We start from the raw sequence: 19,711 nt of genomic DNA, 5'->3' as shown, positions 1-19,711 counted from the left end.
TCCACTTTGTCTTTTTTTTTATCTTCAACAACAGAAATTGGAGTTAATATATCCGCGTGTTTCATTTCTTTTTCCTTCTCTAGAATAGTTTCATCCAGTTTGTCTTTTTTTTTATCTCCATTTGATTCTGCTATCGATTCTTCTCCTTTACCATTTCTGCCATTTTTCCCATTTCCGTGATTATCTGGTATTTCTTTTTTTATATATTTTTCAACTCCTTCTTCAATTTCTTTTATTCCATTTATTTTATCATCATAGTCCCTCATGGGTGTATGTACTTCCACTTCTACTTCTAATTTTCCTAATGTATCTCCATTTGAGTGACTTTGTCCTTCAATATCCTCTTTCATCTTCTCGTCTGTACTAATATATCCTCTTGATACATCCATCTCCTTTTTTCCTGTAAAAATTTCTTCCACTTTATCTTCTTTTCTTACCTTCTTAGATTCCTCCAATACACTCTCCTCAAAATCTTTAGGAACTTCTATTTTCTCTTCCAAGTTCTTACTTTTATCAGCTGCTTCTTTATCTTCTTGACTCTGTTCCTTCGACTTAACTTCGATTTTAGCTTCAATTTGTTTCTCAGGATCGTCCATTGATTTGATCTTTTCCATATAACTGTCTAATTTATCTTGAACGTGTCTGGCTAAGCTTATACCAGCTTCACTTGTTTCAACTCCATTACCTTTTCTTAAACTCTCTTCTTTATACTTCGTCGGTTCCTTCACTGCCACGGATTCTATTTCCGATGATCCAGCTGTACCAATTTCCTGATCTGTTGCTTTGCTCGTCTCTTCTTTCTTAGCTGGACTCCTATGAATAACCGTGAAATCTGTGATCAGTTGCTCAGTAACATGCAGAGGTGTCTTGGAATCTTCCATCGTTTTCTTCGTAGTCGCATGCTCGTCAAGCTTTTCAAGCTTCTCAAGCGAACCCTGGCTTTTTCCTGTCCCATTTTTCGACTGCGTGTCCATTCTGCCTAATTCCTTCTCAATGACAACAGTTGGTTGCACCACCTCTCGTTCCTTTTTGCGTCCCAAGTCTCGCTCCTTCTCCACAGAAATCACTGCTTTCTGTTGCATATCCTCTTTCCTCGGTTCTTCAACGAAGTCGTCACTGAACTTTTGAATTACTCTCTTGGTAAACCTGTCTCCTTCAGACTGCTGCATTCCATCGGATTCTTTCCCCGAGAAGTCCGTGCTGCTCTTCTTCTCGAACGCCCTTAACGCGCACGCAGCTCTCTCTTCTCTCCTCTCCTCCGTACTGGTACTAGTTTCCTCAGACACGTTCTGTTTGCGTGGCAGAACAGCCATTTTCGGAGCTTTCGTCGCCTTGCCTGACTTGGCCTCAGTTTTCTGCGTTTCTCTCGTCGCGCCGTCTTTTCGTTTCTCCGTTTCCTCGTCTCGACACTCGGCCGTCTGCTTCTTCGATTCCCGTCGATCAATTTGGCTCAATCGTTTCAACCTCGCGTGAGCACCGAGCGACTGTTTCTGCTTCAGACTTTCGTGGCGAGGAACCGACAGTTTCTTCGGTTTGTCCAGAGCATCGTCGAACTCCGAGCTGCCTGTGCTCATCACTTGACTCTGCTGGTACTTCAACTTCTGTTTCGTCTTGGCTATAGCCGACTCTTTCCTCTGCTTGCCCTTTTGATCCACCTTCGACGTTGTCTGGCCACTCTCGCTGGTCTGTTTTTGAGAACTCGCAGTGTCCGTTTTCTTCGAGCTTCTCTGCTCCAAGTCCTTCTTCGTCTCCTTCGCGAACGAGTCGGACTTCTCTTGACTGGTGCTGTCGCTGCCGGTGCTCTCCCGAAACTTCTTGTCACCCAGTTTACTCAACTTCTTCGTCAGCATCGTGAACTCCTTCTCGAGGATCCTGAAACTGGGCTTTATCACACCCTCGGACTTCTGTTGGGTCTTCGACTTCTCCCTCTTCGGACTCTTCTCCTCGACCTTCCCATGTTTCTCTCGTTGAGGTTTTACCTCCGGCGACGAAGTGGACTCGGTGACGTTCGTTTTGTGATCCTCCTTCCGTGTCCCTTCGGAGGACTGAGAACCGGTCTCTTTTTCGTTCAGGATCTTGTAGCTGATGCTCGTCTGTTCCGTCGATTTCCGATAGCTTCTCATCGTCTCGTCCTCTTCCCCTTTGTACGAACTCCCGTTGCCATCCAGAGAGTCGGAAATCTCTCGGAGCACCTCAGGTTCCAGAGAAACCTTCCTGCCTTCTTTCACCTCTCTCACCTTTTTCCTCAGGATGCTCAGCCTCTTGTCGAAACACGGACTACCTTCTTCTTCGATCGGAGACTTCATCCACAGCGTTCGAGAACGTTTCCAATCCCCATCTCCGTATTTCTTCCTGGATTTTAACTTCTTCCTGTGCCTAGACTCTTCGTCGGATTCGTCGTTGTCGCTTCTGCTCTTCACTTGACGCTCTGTTTGGGTAGCAGCCGTCCTATCTGTTTGAGTAGCGATGGCTACCTGTCCAGGTAGACTCTGGGTCTCCAAATAGCTCGTGGAGTCCACTGCTCCTGCTCCTCCTCGACGATTCTCTCTTTCCAGCAGCAGTCGAGTCAGCAGAGCGTTCTGTCTTGCTAGTTCAAGGTCGTGGAAACCGTATTGAGCATTGCTAGGCTGAATTTGATCTTTGGCTATGACTGCTGGCCTGTCAGTGATCGGTGCTCCGAGAGACTCTTGTTTCTCGTGTCTCAGAGACTCTTTTTCTATCTTTTGGGGGTCATAGTCACCGTGATCGATCACGAGCCTCTGTACAGTGGGACCTATTTCTTCTAGGTGCTGCCTATGGCCAAGGTCCAGCCTGTCTGGTATCAGGATTATCTCTGGTTGTTGCTGTTGCTGGCAGAGCTCTTTTGGTCGCTGGTGAGACTCCATGCTACGAGCAGCTTCGATGTCCTGCATCGACAACTCGTGCCTTGACTTCTGGTCCTCTATGAACCTTTGCAGAATTATGTCCTTACCGTCTACGATTAGGGTTGTGGGACGGTGGTGGTGCAGTTGGTGAGGATGACTCGTGTCTTCGACTTGCCCTCGGGTTACTAGCCGCAGCACCTCCGCGTTTCCTTCACGGTAGAAGTGCTGTTCTCTGATCGTCGTTTCCTCGTTCATGTCAGGCTCCATGAATCTGGGATTATGGTTTGTTATAATACGCGTGTGAACGTGTTGGCAGGTTGTTATCGGATTTGACGATGTCCACGGTGTTTTGGATCTTGTGTATCGTAGAAATGAGAGGAAGAAAGCTTGTGTATGGAAGGAGATAGAATGAAACGTTTAACCCTTTGCGGACGAAAAACGAAGTTAACGTTAGATCAAGTATATACTAAATAAGTAAAGATAACAAATCGAGGAAAATTTTCTGAATTAAGAGATGCGAACATCATCGATGACAATGCTAAAATTATTTTTCGTTACATTCCAAGCAGTTTTCACTTTAAAAAATAAAAAGATTTCCACGTATATTATGACATTCGTCCACAAAGGGTTAAAAGAAGTGTAAGAACGAAGTTCAGAATAAATTATACGTCAGGTTTTAGTTCAGAATCAGTGTATATCAGTTGTCAGTTCGGTTTCTAGTCAGTTTCTGTTCAGTTTTTCAATTAAAAGTTTTTAATTAGTCAGTTGTAAGAATAGAGGATCGAGTGAGGTCGTGGTCAATCGAACAAGCATGCATGTTTTTAATCCAGTTTGCTGTTCTTGTTTCAATAAAGTTATATTCCACCGAGAAGTAACAATATTATTCAAGACAATTTCCTCCTCCAAAAATACGATCGTAGGACTAATGGTACTCTAATACGAGTTAGGTTATTTGAAAGTAGATATGGAGTTCGTGATTTGAATAATGCTACTTGAATAATTTCAAATTATTTTAATTTTCAAATTCGCGTGAATTCCAATTTGGTAATTTTTAATTCTAAGGAAAGACACGATAACTATTACTATTATTAAGCAAGAGGAAAAGCAGTTTCTTCCAAAAATTTTGATATTTATACGAGGCTGAAAAATTTCATAAATCTGTCAACAATAGTTTCGTGATACAAAGTTGGCCTAATAAGAAATACTAAAACAAAAATGTTCAAATTGGATATCTCATTGTTAATTAACAGTTATCACTAAATGATAATAGTAATTTTAAAAAATGAATGTTAAACCATACGAAGTTACCCAAATTTAATTTGAAATTATACAAAATCTTGTCAAAATTGTTACAGAATTGTAGATTACTATATCATACAAATTTTATCTCCATTATCTCTTTCCAGATTCAATGATACGTGAAACACGAATGAACATGAATGGACATGACAGCTTACCTACCTTTGCCTATAAGCTTGGTGTTGCAGATCCGATCCCCTGTCCATTTCGTGTCGTTGCAGAGAGTCCAATTCGGCAGTACGATAACCTCTGGCCTTCTGCTCCTCGACATCTTCCATGTACATTCTCTCCTGCTCGTTTATCCTGCTTCTTCTAGAATGCCCATACGTAGGACCGTCTCTTAACCTCTGAGCTTCGATGTTCATTTGGAGGTCGTTTGGTTGTCCGGATATGTAAGCAACGTCGCCAGGAAGCGAACAATTCTTCACGTTCCTTTTATTGAACTGCCAATTTCTCCTCGTTGGGTCCGCGCTCCAGGCTTGCTTCCTTCCGTTCCACGATACTATGGTACAACGAAAATTATTATAAATAGTACGATATTACTTGGAATGGTAGAACCAATCACTCGCGACGTGTAATGTATAGTAGAATATTTAAAAAGTGGTTTACCTTCGGCTGCCACCGCGGGTTGTCTGCGAAGGTGTCGTTTTGGTCTACCATCGGCTCGTACAACCAGCGTCTCAGAGGAATTCACGCGTCTTTTCCTGGGTGCCATGTAAAATGGACATCCAGGACAAATGCAACAAACAATTAACGCGGCAATGGCCAGCAGCATAAGTAAACCGAGAATTATTAAAAGCCAGAATAGTAATTTGTTCTCTGCCTTGTACACCGTCTGAAAAATATTGTTTATCTGTTATTAATATTTTGGATGTAATATAAATTAAAATACTAATTATTCGAGTTTGTTACTATTACTGAGAATTTGATTTGAAATATGAACAATACGTATATAAAATGAAGTTATTGTTGAAATTAAAATCAGATACCAAATATATAAATTTGCAAATTGTGTATATGCACATAAGTTGGAGAATATGAAAATTTTTGGTTAATGCTTAATTAGTTTATATTATATGTGTTATATACATACCACTTCCTCATTTTGAATAGTAGTGATGGTATTGTTAATAATAGTTGTTTGACCGTCGTTGGCGTTAGTATGACGAGGTGACCCATCAGTAGGGGGTTTTGTATTATCGATATGTGTAGTATTTATAATTGTGTCTGTACCACCGATGATTCCAACTCCATTGGCAGCTAAAGTCTCTCGAATCTTTTCTACGTCCACCAAAGAAGTTCCTGGTTCAGTTTGTTCGACACGAGCCACGATAATGCTTCTAAACAGACATATTTAATAATATTTATATGAGTGAATTGAAAATATAAATATAAATATAAAAAAATATATATATAATTGAAGCATCCCATAATATGGTATTACGATAATATTTATTGTAGGTTTCGTTACTAGACAAGTCCCAACTTCACGTACGAATGTTAGGTGACCAACGAAAAGAACTTCTTTTCTAATAAAAATGACTTATTAAAACTGTGTTCTAATAGCTATTCGCTCCCACTCTCACAGAAACTCTACACTGCACACAGCTCTCACTAAACTCTAACTAAACGCTTACTAACATCCGCTAAAAAACTGACTCGCTCGTATCCTATCGCCCTTATTAAAACCTTGCACTCCGTCTTCTTTCAAACTCGTGCTCTCTTCTTCGATCACGCTTTTATCACGTATCCTAAACATTCGATTGCATTTGTCCATTTTTTTTGTGTGCATTTGTCCGCACGCACTAACAAACTCAGACCACACACCCATTCGATCTGCTACCGCTCTTGATACTATTGAGTTGTTCAGAAAGTAATTTCGTTTCTTTTTTATGCGACTTGAGTGTGAAGTTGGCTGTGAAAAAATACAATTAGGTTCTTTGTTCGGAAAAATCGAAATTACTTTCGGAACAAATTATTTCCTTCCTTAGGAGTCTTCAGCCCGTGATACCATGCTATTGTGGTAAATTTTATATTGAAATATTAAAATAAATGTATCTACTGTTATAATAAGACAGTGATTTTCAGTTTTTTTATCTTATTGTAAGGTGAATCTTTATTTCGATAGTATCACCCTGCATTGGGATCTATTTTCTTTCTGGAAAAAGCGATAAGTTGAATGGTTCTTAGAAAGTAGACTGCGTGATCCGAAAGCTGACACCAAACTCAAATTTAGTTCAAATATAATATAAACTCGCTTTATCATATCGGCCAAATGTTTAATAAATCATCTTATTTCAACATAACCCTGCATTATAAAGTAATTATTAAAATTCTATGACGTACTAATTATATTATATTTCTTACTAATATGACTAGAAAAGCAAAAGAGAAAAATAGATATATCTTTGATTGATTTAGAAATAATAATACTAATGATAATTATCTACATCTTTCTTATTCTTTATGTCGTGATACACCGATTGAAAATCGCTGTTATTTGTGAAGACATATATTAAATTACTAGTCTATGTCTATAAAGTACACTACAATATACTTGGGCGTACACCAACATGCACAAAATAATATATATTAAAAATCAGAAGTGACTTTTAACAAAAATTCATCTTCATTGAGATATCCAATGATTATTCTTATAACGACAAGATATTGAATAACTAGTAATTAAATATTTTTGAATGAAAATTCAAGAATAATTAATTCATTTTTTCATGATGAGTTAATAACTAAACTTTTATGAACCTGAAGTGATTCAACTTTTTCTTTAATTTAATTATTGATCTCTCCACTGATTAATCATTGAAATATTGGATACAGTCAGTAAACGATTGAATTACGATAATTATGTATCGGATATTAGTAGATCACTAACTTTTTTCCTGCAGCAGGTAAAACTCCTGTACCTCCAGTATGATTCTGTTGAATGTAAGGTCGGGTCTCGAGTACTGTAACTCGGCCACCGGTAATAGCAGCTAAAGTTTCGGCAGTTTTCGTTGAATCTGGCTGTTCTCCTGGCACTACGAACATCATTATGCGTGCTTCCATCACGATTCCACTGATGATTCGAATTTTGGTTTCACTCGAGAGATGAGGTACACCTGCAAAAATTTATATCGTTCATGGTGAATGAGAAATTAAATAAATTTTATTATATTTTTATTTTATTAGCATATATTTTATTTTATTTGTATTTTAACAATATAGATGTAATGTTATGATTTCGCAGTTTTGATAATTACCACTTTTCTGATAAAAATTGCAACTATTTTAGTATCTTTCACATTGTGAATTAATTATGAATTCACATTAATGAATAAATAGTTTTATCTGATTAAAATACAAGGTAGTGAAATATATTTTTATCTTATCTCATAAGATAAAAACTTTGTAGAAGGATTTAAGAATTTTGGTAACAATTAATAATCAAGTTAATATACGAAGAAATTATTTTCATGTTTGTAAGGATAAAAATGTATTTAAAATATAATTCTTGTAATTATAGAAGCATACATATCAGTATAATATTAATTACATTCTAATAAATCGTTAACAATTAAATATATATTTTGATATTGGAAAGTACGTATTCAATTATGCTACTACTGATAATTATTAACAATATTAAAGTGCTTTAACATCAATTTTTATAATGACATAATTTAATAATTGTTATTGATAATATGATATGAATTTATTGTCTAAAAATATAATTCAATTCAATGCTTAAACATATATTTAATTAGAACTGTAAAGATTTGTTTTAAAAAACATTGATAATTCTTATTTTCAATATTGCTAAAAATATAGTCTTCTCAGTTTACCTAAATCATATGCTCTGGCAGTGAGAGTGTACAGTGCGTTATCGTTATCTCGTTTTCGTCGTTTCTTTATCACCTCCATCATCATTTCCTTAGTCAAATTACCCAAATTAACTCTCTTTTGATCATTCACCAATGACTCATTCTTGCTGATACGAGTAGTCACTTTTAACGAATCGTCTTGAATACCTTCTTGGCTATTAACGAATTTCGTACCAATTTTCTTGGAAAATTTGTCATACGCACTCTGCTTCTTTCGTCTGATTTTTGTAATGGGCGAGAGAAGTATTATTTCGCCACTCGTTTCGTTTAAATAAAATTTGTTCTCGTAGTTTCCGTGAACTAATTCGTATCTAACTACATTGTTGGGTGGTTCTGCGTCAGCATCAATGGCCTGTAAAGTATATTCTCTATTTAATTAATTATTTATTAACTGTTAAATTATTCAATATTTGCTTTATCGTAACAGTTCATGACAATCACAGTGTAACTATATAACTATAGTATCATAATTGATAAAAAGTACCACAGAAGAGAAGTACGGTAAAGTACAATTTTTATTTTTGTAGGGTAATACTTAAAAAACTCAGAATTCTTTCAAGTAACAATATAATAATCAATTAATTTAAAAAAAACACGTGAAAGATGTATGAAAAATGAATAAAGTAAAATTTTAAAGTAAATTTAATTCACATTGCAAGTATAATCAATACAAATACAAATTTCTATTACATTATATACATCATTACATAATCATTTATAAATAATAAAATCATAATTAAATCCTATATAATAATATAAAATATTAATATTTGTATATTAGTATATGATAAATGAATTATTATCAAATTTAATTAAAAGTGGAATTAATGTGACAATTTTGTGCAAAATCGGAATTATGTTATTAGATTGGTATCATACCTTAATGAAAGCTGGCGATGTAAAATTAGTTAAGTCAGAGTTCAACATGAATTCGTAAACGTCCTTTTCGAATATTGGCGCGTTGTCGTTGACGTCGAGTAGATTAACTATTAGGGGAACAACACCTTTGTTACCGTTGCCATCCTCGTCTCGAGCTTCCACGGTTAGTACAAGTTTTGCTGCGACTTCACGATCCAGGGAAGATCCCATGGCGACAGTTATCAACCCTGTATCAGGGTCTATGATGAAAGCCTCGCTCCCTTCTCCTGTTATACCGGTGTATCGAACACTGCCGTAAGCACCTGTGTCTTTATCGCTTGCATGTACCTATCGAGAAACACGATATATTATAATATATTTCTACAAGTTTCTTCTACAAATTTTTAACACGAAGCTTTTCCTCAGCGAGTAAATATCTTTCATATAATCAGGGCATAATAATATACTATATCGTAGATTCAAAATATAATTATTTGAAATGAATAAATAATGAAACGAGATATGGATATGTCATTTGTGTATGAAAATTGTGTTCTTTAGTGTACAAAAAAAGGAGAAATAAATATAAATTATTATTATGTGAGGATATAAAAAAGTAATTGTTTTCATTTCAATTGAGTAAAAAAATATGTTTCATATTAATGTAGTGTGTAGTGTGTAGCAGTAAAATGACAAAAATTAATAATTATAGAAAAAGAATGATTTCAGTATCGATATTATGAAATTTTAAAATGTTTTATTACCTGAATCACACGTGATTCCGCAGTAACATTTTCAGATAAGGTCACTTCGTACGATTCTTCATCGAATATTGGAGGATTGTCGTTAATATCTCTTAGAAATATAGTAACTGGCACTGATGCTGACAAGTTTGTTGCTGGACCTACTTCTTGAGCTACAATCTGTGTCCAATAAATATATAATCAACTGTTACGTGTCATTATTTAACTAAATAATGAACCAATTAATCGAATTGATTTCTGAGGAATATTTATTTAAATAGTTTACATTTATGTTTTAAATATTTATATTACATATACATATATTATTCAAGTGCAATAAAACGTAGGTGACTTCATGTACGTTAATATTATTATATAACGAATATATGTATGTATAACAGTACTCACCTTGAACGATAAAACTTTGTATAATTCGTAATCGATAAGCGTGTTATCTCGAACAGTTATGATAAAGTCTGCAGTGCGTTCAGCAACCGTTGGATTTACTTCAAATGTATTGTTATTGTTTTCCAATTTTAAGGCAAACACCCCAGCTTTCCCTATGTCTTCATCTTTCACTCTGGTCGAGTATGATTCACCGAAATTTATCACAGTTCCAGGGTCAGGGTTTTCGTCTATCGTGGCAATATAACTATAACAAACGAATGCAATATTTTTTAATAGTAAGTCAAAGACATTTTCGAAGAAATTTTTGTACGTTGATAAATATACATAAGATTTTTAAAACCTAATCACAGAATATTTTCAGAGGAACGAAGGTAATACTAAGTGATAGTAGATGAAGTTAAAATATTTTAGAAACTTGAAAACGTAGATGGAGAGACAATTTTTCAAAATATATTCAGAATATAAAGTATAACAAAAAGCGGATATCTAAAACATTTCAATTTTAGTTGTCAACATTTTAGTTAATTAAAAAATCTTGATATGCTTTATCTAATATAATATAAAAATTTGAAAGTAATTTCTTATTTAATTAATCCTTAGTTAATTCACATAATAATTAATATTCCAATATATTTCAACTAACAATTAACAAAAGTATTATAGAATTTAAGGTTAATTTAAGTATAACAAATAATATAATTCACTTTATTTAAATTTCATTATTATTGTAATTTCCTATATATCTCTAGTTTCATAAATTCCAAAAGATGCTTACTCAAATAAAATAACATTTTTAATTTAACTCCATTTGAACTTGCAAGATATTAACTAATGAAATATACCATTTAATAATTTTACTATCAAATTATTTATTCATTTTATATTTCTATACCTATTAATAATACAAAATGTACATGTGAAGAAGTAGAGGAAGAAATGAATCATCTAGTAGACAGTGTAATAACTTTCGAAGGCTAAAATTAATTTAAAAATAATAATTTAAAAAAGAAGTAAAATTGCAATTAAAATGGCAAACGTGCTCACACCTTTCCATTTTTTTAAGTGAATGCTACTTACAAATTCAGACAGGTGACATCATCAATCTCTGCCAGAAATATATACAGACAAAATTGTAACTGACACGTACACTATATACTCATACAATACCTTATGTACAGTTTGTACCTGTAAGCTGAGATAAACCTCGACTGAGGTTCTAACTGATCGATAAAAGAATAATTCCATACTTATTAGAAATGCAAATTATTCACGTCTCAGGTACCAACTTATCGCTCTCGAAGTACGGTGGACTGTTTCCTGGCTCTCCAAGAAGAAATCCAACATCGACCACTGTCGCCTGAGCCGGAGGTTCTTCTCTGCTTCTTCTTATTTCTTCGGCAACCACCGTGAGCACAACGGGAGCTCCAACATGCGTGATTTGCGTCAGTTCATCCAAAGGTTTGGCAAGAGTGATTTCACCTATCAATCAAACATTTACATTTTAGACCAAATTTTGAAACAAAAACGAAGAACTTATCGATAAATAATTTACTCGTTTAATTCCTTTCATTTTATTCTAATCCAATTTAAGTGTAATTTAATTACGAAATTTATATTTACATGTTATATTAAGTTATATTTTATTAACATAATATTAAATAAATATTTTAATTTTCTTTCTAAAAGATACAAAAAAACGTGAAAATGTATTATGCGATTAGAATGGAATGAATAAATTATTATAAATTTTATTCTATTTATTTTATTTAAAAAATATTTATTATAGCTTTCTTGATACTTAAAATAGCGTTGAACGAGTCGTTAAAGAGTCGATGTTTGTCTTTATTGTTCAGTTATTATTCACGAGTTAATTACACGTTTAAACGGCAAGCGACGTTAGTATCGAAATATTTTTATTATGAATTATGAATAAAACATTTCGGTCAATGATCCCTCTTGCTTATATATGACGTACAATGCACGCATGTCCAGTGGCGGAAACTTTCCATAACACATCACGAAATGGAGTTGAACGGAAGGAATTGCACCTATTAACATACATTATGGCATACCACCTCCTTATCCTGTACTTACGCTATTCTTTACTCGTTATGTACACCATTCCTTTCTTAATTTCGTTCTTCCGTAATTGTGGCTGAAGTACATCGTGCAGTTATTGATTTAATGATATACTTCTTAGCACTATTTGAAAAGAAGGAATGTATACACTGTAATCGAGAAAAATTGCAAACTTGAGAAAACGTAGTTGAAAGAAGAAGTTATTATGACCAGGTGAAGAAATATCGTGACTAACAATCTCAATTTGTCATTTACTCCGCAATTTTTATAATATGTTTCATCATTCAGGTTAATTTGTTTGATTTTCGACCCGTTGTAACTGGTAATTATAGACTTTGACTACTTTATATACGTGAATACAATTTTTAATTAGTGATTATTGACTTATAAAGATAATGATAATGTCTTAATGTTTACATGACCAATTTATTATTTATATAAAATTGGAGATGTGGTTAATATTAATGTTTCTTTGATTTTAGAGATTTGCTAACTTGTTATCTTTGTCTTTTGCCTTTGTTAATTAACTATAATAAATCCAAATTAACATTTAAAAAATAGCAGAACTGTAAAATAAGTTGCACCCATTCAATTCTTTACACAACTATCTTCATTTATATTCAAATTATTATGTATAATCCAAATAGGATTAAATTCAAATGATTCTCTTAGTTTCTAAAGTGATTTCTAGAATTTAATATTCAAAGTCCTACTCGTCACATACACAATTATCTCTATTTATGTTCAAATAACACAGTAAAACCTCGATTATTCGAATTAATTGTCAGACATATGTGAGAACTTTCGATCAGCAGAATGCTTACAAAATTCTTATTTCGATAATAAATAAAATAATAAATAAAAACTTGCAAACCAATTTACCTAAAAATTTACAGAACTCTTCATTATTAAGTCACATAATCGTACTATTAAATTCAAATCTGCAAAATTGTATTCTTTTTATGTCATACATCATCCGAGCCCCATTTCTAAATACTCCACAAATGCTCTATAATATTGGAGTACGTTATCTCTATTATATTCACGTTTTATCTCATTATTCAAAAGAAATATAAGACTACTACATGATCGATTAAAGGACTTTTAACATATTAAGTACTCTTGTATGATCGATGTGCCACCTTAAACTAAACTGACTTCGACAATAAATTCGTCGGTTATGAACCAGTTAATATCGATACTTTTGAATACATAAGCTGATTGAATAATAGAGCACAATTAGAGTATAAGTAGAATGCAATAATCGAGAGTAATCATTGTATATAATTATATTTTGTCTAATATAAAATTATTACATATAATTATAGTATAGACAATATATTATTATATACAATTAAAGTATAATTAAAATTTAATAGTAGAGAATACTCATTATATATAATTATATTTTGTTTAATATAATATTATCATACATAATTATAGTATGTATAATATAATATTATCACGTATAATTATATTATTATAGTATATTAACATGTCCATTTAATATTATTACAATGCACTAATGTATTAATATAAATTAGAATATTAATACCATATTGTAATGTAAAAGTATAATGAAATAGAGTACAATAAAGGAAAAGGTATGACATATATTATAGCATTATACTGTAAGTATAATTCTACTGTATTGTTAATCATCCCTTTCTCAAGTCCTCTATCTAATCCTACCCAACTTTTGCCCACAACAAACTCACGCGTCGCAATACCGGCAGTGGCCACGATAAATAAACATTTCGCGAGAGTAATTAAACAGTTCACTTCCTTATCAGCCACATTTGGCCCCGACACCAGCGCAAAATTATGACCAGCCATTTATGCTTTACCTTCTTTATTGCTCCAGGCCCTGTCCATTTCTTTTCCACTGCCTTTCTCCGGCAACCGCGTCTACACGCGGCCACGAAGAGGTCGCATGCTTCGTGTCACGAAATGATAAGCATCGCAGCCTGAAAAGCAGAGACTGACCCCTAAGTACGATCGATACCCCGTTGTAGCCCGCGAAGACTCCCTGACCACGTCTATCGGGTTCTACCCTGGCCTCCTCGCCTCGCTTGTTTTTGGTTCCGCGGAAAAAATCCCTATCAACGATCTCACACGCTGGACAACGCGGTTCGTGCTGCTTCTAATCTACCAAACAAGCGTAGAAAGTTCAGCCTGCCGTTTCACGACTCCCTGAATAACCTTCCACTCTTTCTCAAGCCTTTGACAGGCTCGGTTATATTCCTCGAAAATTTCTCATGGAAATTCTTAACCGGATGATAACAATCGATATATTTCGACGGTAAAGTCGAGAGATAGGGAAATTGGGGTTGAAGTGGCATTCTTTCGAGTTTTGACTTTTTAAGGGCACTGATTTCTAACACGCAGTGGTCACCAGTGATAGATGCTTGTATCTTCGTGATCGATCTGATCATGAATCACCAATGACAAGCGATACATTTTAAAATTTATATTTTTTGAAAATTTGGACAGCTTAAGTAAATAGAGAACATTAATAATTTGCGCTATTTTTTTATCTTTTTTGTCATGTTGTTTGATAGTTGAATACTGTGTCTTGAGAATAATGGAAATTTTTGTCGCAGTCAATGTGTTGATTAATATTGTTGTTATGGTTATAGTATTTGGTGTTTTATTTAAATAAAAGAAAATACGTGTCAAATATTTTTTTGAGTGTTATATTTCACATAAATTTCATCAAAGGTGGCGTGTATGGGTTGAATATATTCCTTTGTTAGATCTGGTATATATTCTCCAATTTTGTTATTTGACATTTTTGGAGGTACAAAATAATTTCGTTTCTGGGTCCGGTTATTCAAAAACCTTCTATTTATTTCTGCGTTGAGGTTTCACTACATTGTTCATCAAAATTCCACTTGATATGGAATTAATTCTCACAGATTTTAGGATAGAGAATACTCAGAAGTTTTCTCAGCTTTCTCAGTGTCTCTAATTCCGATACATGATGGTAAATAACAGATGGCAAATAACAAAACTCAAATTCAGACTAGTAAATTTTTGCACAGTTTCCACGTGTAAAATTATAGCTTACAGTATTAAAGAAACATAAACGAATATATATTAATTCTCTACATTTGAAGATTATTTTGCTATAAAAAAATAGCAATTCGAAGCTCTTCCTTACATATTTATATAAAAAAAAGAAAGGAAATCAAATGTTCGCGTGAAAAATAAACGAATAGAATTATTTTATTTCACGTGTACTATATCACTCGTAATTTAAATTATGGCATTGAAACAAATGACAATTGATAGATCAAAGAATTAAACGTATAGATATTTAAAATTCGATTGTTTTTGAATAAGAGGTCCAAAGTTCGTGAACCCCTTTTCGATAAATTTACGTGACCGTCATTTTGGCTTCTTATTTTATCACAACAAAAATCCTTGATCCTTATGCTATCTAATTATAACGCTATCTTCAACATCCTCGTAGTCAAATCAAATCAGAATTTAACGAGAACTGGGAACGAATTTTTTTATTTCCATGAGAAGCAAGCATTTTTGAATGAGCAAGAAGTGGTGGAAGTGGCTATTGATCAATGGTGTGTTTCTCTGGTAATGGAATTTCGTTCGACGGAGTCGAGCACGGTTTCATTTATTTTTCACCGTTCAGCGTTGCAATTGCATACGTAATCCTCGTTGCGGTACCTACCATGCTTCCAACAAGCATGAATCATTCCCTCACGCTTCAACGCTGGGAACAGGGCTCGAGGTAGTGGTAAATTAATTTGAAACCCTACTCATCGAGTGGATAATTCCTGGGGAATCAGGTCATCCGACCGGGCGCTTGTAACCGTGTACCTGTGAATAATTCGTCTACCGATAGCAGCGCTGGAAAATGTAATTACACCGTCTGTAAATCATTGTGATTTCTGGTCACACTCACGGTAATCAAATCTTCGCTACGCTACGCTGGATTTATGGTCGGAACGCCAGTACCGATCGCCAGACTTTGATCGACTGTAAAATGTACGTTCGATGGAAGACCTGGGATGAATGACGGTTAGATTCATTCTTCCGGTATTGTTTTCTGGGTTAGAGAACTTTTATTTCGTCGTTGTTTCCAGGTGAGACGAATGTGTGATGTGATTTGCGATGTTGGTAGCGTTGATGAAAAATTTCAGGCACTAATTGTGAGAATTTTCGGAGTTTTATTCTTTTACAGTTGAAAAGTTTTGCTTCGGATCGTATTTTGGTCGGGGAAAATTTAGTATATCGACGATTTGGAATGAGACGAATGTGTGATGTGATTTGCGATATTGGTGGCGTTGATGAAAAATTTCAGGCAATAATTGTGAGAATTTTCGGAGTTTTATTCTTTTACAGTTGAAAAGTTTTGCTTCGGATCGTATTTTGGTTGGGGAAAATTTAGTATATCGTCGATTTAGAATCAGACGAATGTGTGATAAGATTTGAGGTATTGGAACGTCTGTTAAAGAATTTCGTGTAATGATTGTGATAATTTTGGAAATCTTGTCCTTTTAGAGTAGAATTGTCGTTTTAAGATGAAATGAATGTATGATGAGACTTGTGTTGAAGAATTTCATATAGCAATTGATTGAATTTTGGAAGTATTATTCCTCCAGAGTAATATTTAAATATAATATTTAAATATAAAATATATTACAATTAGTAATTTTTACTATTGTAATATTAGTATAATAGAAGTATTTTTCTGTTTTTGTTTTATATAATGGTTTAGTAGTTAATTCTTTCTTGTGAGATCAGGAACGTTTAATATCAGAATTATGACCATTAAAGTATAGTATTTGAGACTGTAAAATTGTATTTTCTTATCTTAATTTATTTAAATTTTGGTATGCCTTAAGAAAAAACCCTGAAATAGGAAATTTTTCATATGATTAGGGAGGTTGGCAGTTAATTATCAGGAGAAACGAATTATTTACAATGCAAACAGTAAAGTTTACATTTTATATTCTACGTTAATATGAACCTACTTAAGATAGTGACTTTGGAATGTTATTTACCTATTTGTTAAATAAAACTATAGTAAAATGTAGTCTAAATGGAAACGTATTTGATTTATTTACCGATGATATTTAAATAACTCAATACTCGAGCTTACTATCCTCTGTCATAAACGGATATGTTTCAATTCGAAATTAAATTACCAGTTAAAAATCATTTTTCTAAAATATTAGGAAATGGTAAATAGTGCCCTCGCGTGTTTCAATTGCTCGTGTAACAAAGGGAAGCAAAATAAAAGAGAGAGAAACTAAATATCAGAATGGCGTATCTCGTGATAATTGTTTTAATTTTTCGAATACAGTTTCTAAAATCACGGTGTAGTTTCTTACCACTTGTTTCCGAGATGTTGAAAAACGGCGTAAAAGGATTGCCCTCCGACACGAGACCGTACACGATTTCACGTGGCACCCCTTTATCTCCGTCTTCAGCGTGCACTCGTAGTATTATATCTCCCTGAAATCAATGCACAGTATTTTTCATTTATGAATTTTCGTATTAAAAATATTTTTTCCATCCAACCACTTTAATCTTAAATCTTTCATTACCAAACCTCGTTATTTATGAAAACCAAATACAATTTCAGAAAGCTAAAAGTGAACTAAAATTTAAATTACTTTATTTTGCATTACATAATATTTCATAACGAGTATATTACATATTATAATATGTAAATAACGTTTCTTAATATTCAAGAAATTAAATGAAGTTCATGGTCCTGTATTTAAATATTAATATAGGTGTTGATGTCGTTAGCCACGAATGTCACTAGACACGGATGTGGTTAGCTGTAAATGTCACTAAAGAACTTACTGGTTGTACTGAATTGTTAATCCTGGTAAGAGGAGGTGCTAATGTAAAAATTGGAGGAACATCTTGAACATCTTGAACTATCACAACGACGCTTAAACCTGCAATATTTCTAGTGTCTTTCCCTGGCTCTGTATAGGGATCCTAATGAACAAAGTGTGTCGTTTAACATCTTTGTCAAACGTAAAAGTATTTTTATTCAAATCTTCCACTCTTACCGTGGCATACATGGTAAGAGTATACATAGATTGCGTCTCGAAATCTAATTCTCCTGTCAATATAATCACTCCCCGTGTTTGCGTCGGCGTTTGCCTTTGCCTTATAGTAAAAAGTTCTTTTGGCTGCTGTAATAATATTAATAACTTGGTCTGTAATATGGTTACGCTTCAGAAGAAATACATTGAATATTGTTTATTGACTACAGTTTTAGTATTATTTATTAAGATATAAAAATATTTTGTAACTTACCCAAAGTTCAATATAAACGGGTTTTCCACTCCAAGAATTCGCTCTTACTAGAAGGTAATCTATTTCCTTACCTGGTTTGGTATCCTATACAAATAAATACAATTCGTAAACTCAACTTTACTATGAATTGAAATAATATAGGATGCATTAAAATATAATCTAAATTCGTGAAAGTTAATGTTGTTAAGTAATGATCGTATTTCATATACGTAGTTCTATATGTTATTGTACATTGTATTATGTACTATACAATTTTGAATTACTAATTTTACAATATATATAAAGATAAACAAATATATATCAATTTGTTGGCTTCTCTGAATTGTAACAGCTGTAATTTCTTTGGAAATTTAGATACTTATTGTATAATATTTAATAATTAATTTGGAAATATCATTACAAAAATTTTAATGCAAGAATTTGAATATCCAAATTACGTTTACTAATTTTATTTATTACAATTAATTAACAAGTCAAGATCTTCTAATACAAAAAAGGCAGAAACAATATAAAATTAGTGCAATATTTCTTTAAGGAATAAATACAAATAAAAATAATAAAAAATTATAAATTCTTAATTTCTTAATTGAAACAATGTCCCATTTCCGTTTTAAATTTACGAATAATTAAATAATTATTAAACTACCCTAAAAAATACAGCGAAGTATGTACACGTGTGTAATAAAGAATGGAACGTCGTTCGCTATAGCGATGTGAAAGATAGACAGACCTGTTTCTCATGAAAAACGTGTTAAAATCGTCAACGAGGCGGATGGTCACACTAAACGTTGTTGTTAGCTCAATAAATAATTACCTCGGGTACCATTATGAGGGATGGTATGTGCGGGAATATTTTATCACGAGGGGTGGTTGCGTTTGTAACAGAAATAGTGGCTTGCATCGAGTTGGAGTCTCCCTTCGTGTCCCTAACCCTCACAGCAAAATCGTGAAGGCGTCCGGGAACTAGTCGTTTCGTTAGAATCACATTAGCTTGACACACTTTGTTATACAACGTAGGTTGTCGATCCTTACAACAGGTGTGATGGTAGCTAAACAAATAAAAAATATACACCGTTCCAGTCTGTTTATATTCAATTTTTAACTTCTACAAATAGAAATGATATTTTTGCATTAATAAGTAAATGACTTTTCGGATAATGAAGTCTTTTTCACTAGGTAAATGAAATTAATGATAATGCTTTTTAGAATTTTATCTGGAAATGTTCACTGAGTAGTAAGACACCATGGCTGGTATATTTCTTTCCGTAACGTA

At 33.5% G+C, this 19,711-nt stretch overlaps 1 protein-coding gene across 1 annotated transcript; it reads right to left on the bottom strand.

Moving 5' to 3' along the window:
* Nucleotides 1-278: 278 nt before the first annotated feature.
* On the bottom strand, nucleotides 279-19,487 carry LOC143221014 (cadherin-86C-like; the record flags this gene model as incomplete). Its single annotated transcript, XM_076446555.1, has 15 exons — nucleotides 279-3,135; nucleotides 4,326-4,665; nucleotides 4,773-4,998; nucleotides 5,257-5,503; nucleotides 7,057-7,282; nucleotides 8,006-8,396; nucleotides 8,924-9,250; nucleotides 9,667-9,825; nucleotides 10,054-10,297; nucleotides 11,340-11,532; nucleotides 17,493-17,616; nucleotides 17,974-18,114; nucleotides 18,189-18,311; nucleotides 18,439-18,522; nucleotides 19,253-19,487. Coding segments are annotated over 15 exons (5,917 nt in total), but the record flags the coding sequence as incomplete, so codon positions are not given.
* Nucleotides 19,488-19,711: the final 224 nt, after the last annotated feature.

Source organism: Lasioglossum baleicum, unplaced genomic scaffold, assembly GCF_051020765.1.
Source record: "Lasioglossum baleicum unplaced genomic scaffold, iyLasBale1 scaffold1812, whole genome shotgun sequence".
Taxonomy (NCBI): domain Eukaryota; kingdom Metazoa; phylum Arthropoda; class Insecta; order Hymenoptera; family Halictidae; genus Lasioglossum; species Lasioglossum baleicum.
Note: the sequence above shows the minus strand (reverse complement) of the source record. Positions and strands in the feature narration are given on the sequence as shown.